Consider the following 11,079-nt stretch of genomic DNA (forward strand, 5'->3'; position numbering starts at 1 on the left):
TCATGGACTTCAACTCCCAGAATTCCTGAGCCAGCTTGGCTGGCTCAGGAATTCTGGGAGTTGAAGTCCATGAGTCATAAAAGAGCGGAGGTTGCCTACCCCTGGTATAGGTATAGGGCAAAGGTAGGCAACCTTGGCTCTTTTATGACTCATGGACTTCAACTCCCATGCTGGCTCAGGAATTCTGGGAGTTGAAGCCGAGCCAAGGTTGCCTACCCCTGGATAGGGTCTCCTGCTTGAGCAGGGGGTTGGACTAGAAGACCTCCAAGGTCCCTTCCAACTCTGTTATTCTGTTTTTGATCATGGTAAACATTTTGAAGCTGAACTGAGCTTGGTGGCTCTTGTCTAATTTTCACAAGATCTTAACTTGCTTGCCTCTAGAACTGTGCCATCTGTTGTATATTTCTTCAGTTTGCTGTGCTTCACGAGTGACTTGCAGTCATGGTGTCTCTGCTTTCCATAGGAGGAAGACAAGGCAAGCTGCCCGTCACAGCCTTTGAAGCGTTTGATCTGGAAGTGAGAAGCTGGACACACTACCCCAGTGTGCCCAGTCGGCGTGCCTTTGCCAGCTGTGCCATGGCTGAGGGTTGCTTCTTCAGCCTGGGAGGACTGCAGCAGCCCGGCCCCCATAACTTCTATTCCCGGCCCCACTTTGTCAACACCGTGGAGATGTTTGACTTAGAGGAAGGTAAACTAGAGATGTAGTTGTGCAAATCAAGTGGAAGAACTGTGAATCCTAAGATGATTATTATTATGTCTCATTAATAGGCAGAATAAAAGGATAAGGACTGAGTGCAGGTAGTCCTCAACTTACAACCACAGTGGGGCCCAAAATTTCTGTTGCTAAGCGAGACAGTTGTTAAGTGAGTTTGCCCCGTTTTATGACCTTCCTTGCCATAGTTGTTAAATCACTCCAGTTGTTAATTTATTAATTTACTAATACGGTTAAGTGAACCCGGCTTCCCCATTGACCGTTTGTCAGAAGGTCACAAAAGGTGATCACATGAACCTGGTACATTGTAACTGTCACAAATACAGGCCAATTGCCAAGCGTCCAAATTTTGATCACATGACCATGGGGATGCTGCAAAGGTTGTAAGTATGAAAAATGGTCATAAGCCCTCCTTTTTACTGACACTGTAACTTCAAACAATCCTTAAACCAATAAGCTTGTAAATCAAGGACTATCTGTAATCCATAGTTTCACACGCCCAGATTAGAACACACAGTCGCCATCCTGTCAAATTCCATCTTTGAATTCAGGCTTCTTAATAATTATAAATGCCTTTTACATTGTCTCCAAGTCAAGTTCAGTTCTTGTGATACAATCACAAGATTTTATTGGCAAACCTGCAAGTAGCTTACCATTATGGTTATCCATTGAGAAGTAACCAGGTGTTGTGATTCAGCGTCAGCCTGTGGTTCTGGCAGCTGAGTCGGATGATTCTGAAGAGGAGGAGGAGGAGGGGTTTGGAGAGCCTTTGGTGTCAGAGGAAGGTTCTGATGCACTGCAGAACTCTCAGCCTGGTCCCTCCCATCTTGTTCCTCCTCAGACTCAGCTGTGTGACCATGAGGGATTGGAAGAAGACGATCCACAGCTGGCTCTGTTCAGGGACGGTAGGAGCAGGAGGCAATCTAGCAGAACAGAACAGAGGAAAGCAATGAGGCAACTCGGGAGAAGGCAATGAGAAGCCACGCCTTGGGACTGCTGATAAAAGGGGAATGTGTGGGAGGTGCTGGTTGCTGAAGGCAACCGTTTGAAGAGCTTCTGCTAGATTCCTGTCTGTTATTCTTGTTTAACTCTCGTTTAACCTTTTGGTGTAAGTCTTGTTTGAACTTTTTGTTTAACTTTTGTTTGAACTCTTTGTAAATAAATTTGGTTGGGTTTTTTCCAGCCTGTTGATTATAAAAAGGGGTTGTCCCTGACATTCAAACAGGGCCGGTCGTAGGCTGGAACAGAACACCAGGTTGACTCAGCCTTCAATCCTTCTGAGGTTGGTAAAATGAGGACCCAGATTGTTGGGTCAAGTTGCTGACTCTGTAAACCGCTTAGAGAGGCCCTGTGAAGTGGTATATAAGTCTAAGTTCTAGTGCTGTTGCTAACAAGATCCACTCCTTCTTAGTTTCCAGACTTAGAAAAAGTAGTTCTCGGTGCTTCTATTTGTCAAAGCTAAGTACAGATAGTTTTCCGTTTATGACCCCAATTGGGATTGGAATTTTGGTCACTAAGCAATGCAGTCATTAAGAGAGTCATCACACCACCGGCCCCAAATTTGCAACCATTTTTACCATGGTTGTTAACTGACTTACTGCGCTTAATTGAATCACATGGTTGAATCATGTGAAGCAAAACTACCTTCCCTAATTGACTTTGTTTGTCAGAAGCTGACTGGGAAGGTTACAGATCTCAATCCCTTGACTACATGATGCTGTAACCATCATAAATATGAGCAAACACCAGATAGCAGCCCCATAATTATGTCTGTGTGTGATGGTTGTCACTTTGAGGACAGGTCGTTAATCACTTTTTATGAGGCCATTGTAACTTCAAACCATCATTAAATGAATGGTTATAAGTCAAGGAGTACCTATAGCAGGGGTCTTCAAATTTGGCCCTTTTATGACTTTTGGACTTCAACTCCCAGAATTCCTCAGCCAGGCATGCTGGCTAGTTGAAGTCCTCAAATCATAAAAGGGCCAAGTTTGAAGACCCCTAACCTAAAGCCTTATCATCTTCCTCTCCCTTTAAAGGTAAAGGTAAAGGTTCCCCCGCACATGCATGCTAGTCGTTTCCAACTCTAGGGGCCGGTGCTCATTTCCGTTTCAAAGCTGAAGAGCCAGCGCTTGTCCGAGGATGTCTCTGTGGTCATGTGGCCGGCATGACTAGACGCCAAAGGCGCACGGAACGCTGTTACCTTCCCACCGTAGTGGTCCTTATTTTTCTACTTGCATTTTTACGTGCTTTCTGCTAGGTTGGCAGAAGCTGGGACGAGTAACAGGCACTCACTCTGTTACGCGGCACTCGGGATTTGACCCGCCAAACTGCCGACCTTCTGATCAACAAGCTCAGCGTCCTAACCCACTGAGCCACAGCATCCCTCTCCCTTTAGATGAAGCTAAATTCTTTCTGTCTCCAATTTTCCAATTAGGATCCTGGAGTCGGCTCAGCCGTGCCATCCGTATGAGAGACAAAAGGGCTGACTTTGTAGCTGGCCACCTTGGTGGACGTGTGGTAGTAGCTGGTGGCCTTGGTAAGTGTTGCTGATCTTTGAATCCTGGCTTAACATATGAGGTGGCTTCCATTACTCTTCTGAGCTAGGGAATATTTTAGTTCCTTAAAATAAATAAACCCTACCTATCTCATTTAAATACCTCACTCACTTCTTGTCTGAGAGATTCTTACTAATTTTGAAAACCTTGATTATTTTTTTAAACAGCAGTTTGATAGTCGACTGTTTTTCTCTGTCTAATTTTCTATTCTAGCCACAACAATGTCTCTTATTTTTTTCTATCCTATTGTGCAGGAGGTGTTAATAACAGCTTAGGCACAGCAAATGATGACTCTGCAGCAAGTTTTTTAAAAAAATGAAAGTGCCATTTTAGTGGCATAATAGAGGCTTTACACTTTTGAAGCCCTGTTTTAGCATTTGACGCCTCTATTTCAAGGGTCTTGGGGAATTTGCTGGAAAGGCTTTGAAGAAATGGAGCTAGGCTAGGTAAAGAGAACAGAAGATTTCATGGAACAATTGGTGACATCCACAGCTGTTGATTCTGTATTTTTCACATTTGATTTATTGTGGAAGAACTGTTTTTACGATTTCATCAGTCTTATCTTTCCAAAGAAAGAAACTAAACTGTGACAATGAGCATCTGCTTCTAAAACCTTGCCGCACACTCTTATGTTATGTGTTTTATATGTTTACCTCCACCACCACTGTTCATAATATCAATAATAATAATAATTGTTACCTTACTTGTATAAGAATCCAGTTTGATTCATATATGCGGGAAAGGATATATCCCTTTCCAAGCCTCCTTTAAAAATCTCTGAAAATTCCCAATTATTGTGCACATGAAGAACACTGACTCCAGCTAGGCAGAAAGATAAAATCAGCTACAATTTCCAACTGAGCATATTTATCAAGGAATCATGCAGAAAGCCTTTGAGAACGTTGCTTCTAAAAATAAAGACTTGGCTGAAATTGAACAGGAGCCAAACCTTTTAGGAGTTGAGATGTCTTGGGATAGCTGTAGCCCAAGTTTGTTGTACATATCATCCTTTTAGTTGAGCTTCTATAGACTTACATCAGAGAAATCCAACTAAAAGGATCATTATCTTATCAAAGGAGCCTGCAGAGCGAAAACCCTTGGACTGCACAGTGTAGGAAATCCATCATCTTGACTCTTAGTTAATTGTTTGCACAAACAGCAATAGCACTTAGATTTTTATACCACACCATAGTGCTTTACAGCACTCCCTAGGTGGTTTACAATATCAGCATATTGCCCCCAGCTATCTGGTGGTTCTCATTTTACTGACCTCGGAAGGATGGAAGGCTGAACCAACCTTGATCTGGTCAAGATCAAACACCTGGCTGTGGGCAGAATTAGCTTGCAATACCTCATTCTAACCACTGTGCTACCATGGAAGTATTGCAGGCTAATTCTGCTCACCTGTCACCAATTCTTCCCATCATTTCACCAAGGAGAAATGAAGATTTTTTTTTAAGCAAATGTATTTCAGTAGGAATGGTTAGATAATGCCCTAAGAGCAAAATTCAGACTAACTGATCAATACTGGAATAATGTAGGGCAATGTGTCCGATGTTGCTTGACTGGAACAACTTGAGCCTGAGTAAGCGAAAAAAATTCTTCCAGGAATGAGAACTGGAAGACATATGTGGCTGCCTGAACTTAGGACATCCTTGACATACAGGACATGGCATGATGTCTCATATTCTGGAAAAAGTGATGGGGGAGGGGTCTTTGGTGCTCTTTCAGCTTGGCTGTTTTCGTGCAGACATTTCATTACCCAACTAGCTAACGTCATCAGTGCTGTAAATAAATGCTTAACAGTAACAGTGTAACAGAGTTGGAAGGGGCCTTGGAGGTCGTCTAATCCAAATGGTAAGAGGGTCTTTCTTACAGCAACCAAGGAGAATGTTTGGATGTGACCCGTGTATCTTCCGGTTGATTCCTGTACAAATCGTCCTCAACTTACAACCATTGGTTTAGTGACTGTTTTAAGTTACAGTAGCACTGAAGAAACTGACTTACAGCTGGTCCTCACGCTTAACAACTGTTGCAGCATCCCCATGGTCACGTGATCAGAATTTGAAAGCTTGGCAACCAGCATGTATTTATGACAGTTGTAGCATCCTGCGGTCACGTGATCACCATTTGCGACCTTCCAAGCCAACGTCTGAACAGCAAAGTCAGTGGGAGAAGCCAGCTACCACGTGATTCAGTTAACACCTGAATATTTAACAACCGTGGGGAAAAAAAGGTCATGAAATTGAGTGCAACTCATTTAACAACTGCCTTGCTTAGCTGTGAAAATTCTGGTCCCAGTTGTGGTAGTAAATCGAGGATTAAATGTATATAATTAACATGAAGTTGAGGCTGAGTAAGAGAGGCAAGTCATTCTTGGATGTGCAGGGGTGCAGATTTTGTTTCTGATGTGCCCGGATTTCTTTGTTTGGAGACATGTTCTACAAAAGAGGAAAGGGGCTGGGCTTGTCACACAGGGTGATAACCAAGAATGGATTCTGGTGTTGGCTGTGTTGTTTAAAAATCAGAGGAGTGATACACCTGTGTGAACCCAGAGGCTAATTCAGTTTTGCTCAGCCAGTTTCTTTGATGTTCAGAGGTTTCGCAAGTACTCTTCTCCAGTAATCAGGAGAATTGTATAAATAGTTTTCCTGAAATGGCTTGGCTATGTTTTTATGTAGATTCAAAGCAAGGGGGGGAAAGGACATGTTTTCAGCTAGATCAGCAAAGACCATGCCAGAATCAGTTAGGTGAAAACTAGGTCGCTCGGCAAATATGGTACAAAATCTCTGGATGCAAACTCACTTGGAAAGAAGGAAAGTTGTTACTCAATGTGGACGCTAAGACCAGGCCTTGGAGTACCAGGAGCAGATGCTTCATCCTTCTCCGGTGTGTCACTTTTGCAATCCATTCTTCCTAACCACTTTTTCCCTTGGGGAAAACTATTAAGAAATTTGATGGGCAAAAGCTAGCAAAGGGCAGAGGCAGTAAACGGCTCCAGGGGAAAACAAAGCCATTATTTTTCCTCTGCTAATGCTGACCATTGCAACGATATGATGCAGCAAAGGCCTAGCCCAGTGATGGCAAATCTTTTAGAGACTGAGTGCCCAAACTGCAACCCAAAACCCACTTATGTATCATCGGGTGCTGGGTGGACGTGGACCATTGGCTGGGTGTGGCCAGTTGGGTGGATGTGGCCCATTGGGTGGGCGTGGCTGCGGTGGTAATGGCAGACTGGATGGGACTAAAAAGTTCGTTCGATCAATTCCAACTTTGCGAGTTTTTTTTCCTCGCGAGAAGTTGAAATTGATTGATTGAACCTTTTTTTTTTTTGCACACAGCAGCGGAGGCCTAAAGCGAAAAGGTTTTATAAAACCCAGCTGAAGGTCTGGGACTGGGGCGACGGCATGCATGCCCACAGAGAAGGCTCTGTGTGCCACCTGTGGCACGCGTGCCATAGGTTCACCACGGGCCTAGCCATTCCATTTTAGTCCTATTCTTCAGCATCCATTAACCTTACTGCATTCAAACACAAGTCGGAAGGTCTTGTCTCTCCTGGCATTCTGCCAGCAGCATTTTTCTGAATTACTTAAGCAGTGAGGAAAAGCAGATTTGGAATATATGCTGTGCTGAATGTTGCCTGGTAAGAGACATGTTGCGCGGGCAAAATGTTCCAGATTAGGTCCTGGCACATCCAATGAATTGAGCTCAAGCATCTTGGCCACGAAGATGCTGTCAGAATACCAGGCGAATAGAGTGATAGAGCCAACTCGTATGTATACAGTAACTTGGAGTTCTCCAGAGCGTATTTTATGAGAAACATAAAATATGGGTTTGTGTACTATTTCAGAACTAGAATAAATGAAGACCAAGTGTTTTGCTGCACTTTAGCCACTTTTTAAAGGTAATAACTAGAACTAGTCAGGTAAATAACATCTTCTGCCTCCTACAAACTGTGAGTATGCCTTGTATTTGTTGTTTTTTTAAATGGATTTATAGGGAGGGGTACCTAATATTGGGAATTAGATCAGGGGCATGCCATGTGTACTTATACCTCTTGCAAAAGGACTAATGGGATTGAAAATGATTTCTCTTGAAGATTTATCTGCTTTATTTGGGATAGTTTGTTCAGGCTGAAGGCCACACTTGACACAGGAAGGCACACGTTCAAACAATAAGACATATTTCAATCAGTGGGTGACACCAGGACAGTCTCTCAAACTGATGTCACTTCATTTCCATTTATACTAAGTCAAACTGACGATTTTCTCTTACTCCACTTTCTTTTGAACAGAAAAGTGGTGGTACATATTATTTTGTGTCTTTTTTTACCATCTTCTGTGGCGGTATCATCTATCCTGTTTAAAGTTGAAGGCAGGGAGAAGAGCATTTAATATATTTTTTGTGAACAGATCCTGTGATGAGCCCCAACAGCAATTAGTTGTAGTCTGTCTTTCCTCTGAAATGGACAGTGCCTGTACTTGTCACCTCTGCTCCCATCTTTACACCTGCAGCTGAGTGTAACTGAGTTCCATTTGCACCTTTGTTAGACTAGTATATTAAGTTCTCTTGTAGAGCTTGACAATGATGCTTCATCTGGGTGTCGGGTGAGGCATAGCCCTGGGTCTTCCTTTGGCCCCGAACCTGTAGCTCATTTCCTGCCCCAATCCACTGTTGCAATATCCCCCTTCTTTTCTTACCTGGATTGAAGGACATATAGGTAAGTTTTGCCCTTCATTTCCACAATGAAAATATCTCCTATAAACTGTGGAAACTTACCATCATAGCAGAACTGCGGTGGGTGACCTCTGTCCCACTGAAAATAACACTAAACAGTATAATTTTCAGTATAATTTGTGTGTGTGTGTGTGTGTGCGTGTGTAATGACTTAACATCTAAATATAAAATGTAAGCATTTATATGAAATAAATCAGAAAAGATCTGATTTGAAATGGAAGTTAGAAAATACGCAGCCCGAATGAATCCCTTGGCACTGTCTCACTGGCTCTCCTGGAGGATTACAGCAGGCAGTGCCGCTGGCGTTGGCAATGTGATCGATCTGCTGTGAGAAAGTGAGCCAAGCTCTCCCTGCACCATTTCTGGCTTTAATTTTGGCTCCAGGCTTCCAGCTTCCAGAAGTCTGTCATGTTCAGAAGCACCACGCATCCTGTCAAATCCTTTGTTTCAGCAGCAAGGCATGCCTGGCAGTAGATCCTGGGAGATATTTGGCTTGGTGGAATTCAATTGCACAGCTCTCGTTCAATTAACAGAGAGTGCAATTTTGACACCTTCAGTATATGTGGCTCTGCAGCCGGAGACAAATGCCAGCAGAGTCTCAGTTGGGTAAGGCAACTGCCACTCGGTTCACGCATCTTTCTCTCTCCTTCTTCTAGGGAACCAGTCAAGTCCGCTGGGATCTGCGGAAGGATTTAATCTGGCTAAGAAGAAATGGGAGACTTTGCCCTCCATGCCTACTGGGCGCTGTTCTTGTGCTAGTTTGGAGGCTCCCAACCTGCTGTTTGTGATTGGAGGGGTGGCTCAAGGCCCCAGCAGTGCGGTGGAGGCCCTGAGCTTACAGGGAGAGGTCTGATTGAATGTTATTGTGAAAGGATTCCCAGCCAGTATGCACCAAGATGACTCAAGTGCCTGTTGACAACAGAAATTAGCATACGAGAAGCCCTTGATTGCCAACCTGGAGGCCTGCTGCAGTGACTTTCCCCTTTGCCGGTTCTGCAAATAACTCATTTCATCTCTGCAAAGCGTCAAGTAGCTCAGAGACTAGAGCAGTCTGTTCTGTAGGCGAGGCAAGGGTCAAGCAGTTTAGCAGCTCTGATGGCTGGGACAAAGTAGGTCTGATGCAGCTGATTCTTTTGATGTGCAGCTGTGATTTCTTCTTCACATAGCTTTCCAAAGGAACCAGATTGGGAATTTGGGCTGGTCTGGGTGAAGTCTGATTGAAGCAGCTGTGTGACTGCCTCCTCATAAGCAAAGTCTCAATTCTGCTCTCTTCCCTTTGGTTATTTACTTATATTCCACTGCAATAAAGCCAATACACCACAACAGTACTATATTTTATTTTATTTTATTTTATTATTTTATATTTTATTTTATTTTATTTTATTTTATTTTATTAATTTATTTTATTATTTTATTTTATTATTTTTTATTTTATTATTATTTTATTTTATTATTTATTATTTTTATTTTATTATTTTTATTTTATTATTTTTTATTTTATTTTATTATTTTATTTTATTTTATTATTTTATTTTATTTTATTTTATTATTTTATTTTATTTTATTATTTTATTTTATTTTATTTTATTTTATTTTGCTTTGTTGAAGCTCTCTAGCTTGAAGATCTTCCCTCCGCTCTCTGTGGCTCAGCTACTCTGCAAATTGTCATTGCTGCATTAGTAAGACTCATATATAGCATCCACTATTAATCGTCCAAGAAAAAGGGGTAAGATATGACCTGATAACCACCAGTTGAGTTTGGGACATCAGTTTGCAATTAAGTAATCACAAAGCTTGGGAGACAGCTTCACCCACATTCTAGCCATGCCTGTTTGGCAGCATAGATTGTTTCTTATTTATGAAAGACAGCAGCGTTTCTTCAGCTGGGTCTGGGAAAGACTAACGGGAAGTGCTGTCTCTGTGGAGCAGGTACTCCAGTATTTTTGCTTCAAGTTGTGATTGCTGTCCTTGTGCTCATACCTCTCTTGCTGCATAGCTGAGTTGTCTCTAGGACTCTGGGTGTGGCCATTGCACCCCACGTGATATGGTCCTAACTTCCTCTGTGTCTCCTGTAGCACATAAGGTGCCCTCTAGTTCAGTGCCTAGGAGGTGGTGTAGCCCCTCACCCCAATAAAATCTGGATTTTTCCCCCCTGGCATTGTCTCATTCAGTGTTGGGTTATATCCTCAGTCAATGTTGGATTAGACATTACAATGTCTTTACAGTGTTATGAGCTCTCTATTTTTATCAATATTAAATGCTCAACTGCATTCTTTAGAGACCAGAAGGGGACAATGTATGACAGACATGTCAAACACAAGGCCCGGGGGCCAGATCCGGCCCACAAAGTGGTTTCATGTGGCCCACGAAGCCATCCTGGAAACAGTGAGGGAACAGCCCCCACTGCCTTGGCCCTGGCCCTGGCCCAGAGACCCTCCTTCTGCCAGAGACCCTCAGATCTGTCCCACTCCTGCCCAGGCCCCCATAGGCACCCTTGATGCGAACGATGTGAGCTGGCCATGCCCACCCAGTAGGCCACACCCACCCTGGCCATACCCACCCGGCCCCTTGAGGGAAACCACAATGCTGATGCGGCCCTCAATGAAATTGAGTTTGACACCCCTGATGTATGACCTTTAGATGGTGGATTGTAGCTCCCATGAAACTTGGTAACTGTTCAGGCTGGCCCAAAACTTAGGTTCATGCTCATTTTTATCCAAAAACCAGCCTATTGTCAAAAGATGAAGCAATTAGTTTAAAAAAACCCTGATTTAAGTGTTCAGATGTGATTATAGCACTCTGGTTGCAAACCCGGGTTCGTGATCATCCATATTGTATCCATGCCTGTTTGGCAGAATAGATTGTTTGGCAGCCGGAGAGCTGACTAGCTCAGCGTCTTTGACCACTGAGCCATGGTGCCGATGGGGTGAGCACCCGTTACTCGCCCCAGCTCCTGCCCAGTTCAGAAGCGTGCAAAATGTGAGAATTTAAATAGATACCACTTCGGTGGGAAGGTAATAGTGTCCTGTGAACCTCGATGTAAAGTCATGCTGGCCACACGACCACTGAAGG

General features: G+C 43.3%; 1 protein-coding gene across 1 annotated transcript in view; it reads left to right on the forward strand.

Moving 5' to 3' along the window:
- The window catches only part of KLHDC8B (kelch domain containing 8B), a gene marked incomplete at its 5' end in the record, with an annotated part of 41,790 nt that extends 31,639 nt beyond the window's left edge, over positions 1–10,151 (forward strand). Inside the window, 3 exons of the mRNA XM_081321274.1 lie at positions 464–688; positions 3,150–3,251; positions 8,664–10,151. Of these exons, the coding sequence (XP_081177400.1) occupies positions 464–688; positions 3,150–3,251; positions 8,664–8,860 (524 nt within the window). The 3' untranslated portion in view covers positions 8,861–10,151. The remainder of the gene's footprint in view (positions 1–463; positions 689–3,149; positions 3,252–8,663) is intronic.
- Between the last annotated feature and the right edge of the window lie 928 nt (positions 10,152–11,079).

Source organism: Vipera berus, assembly GCF_964194415.1.
Source record: "Vipera berus genome assembly, chromosome: 2".
Lineage (NCBI taxonomy): Eukaryota > Metazoa > Chordata > Lepidosauria > Squamata > Viperidae > Vipera > Vipera berus.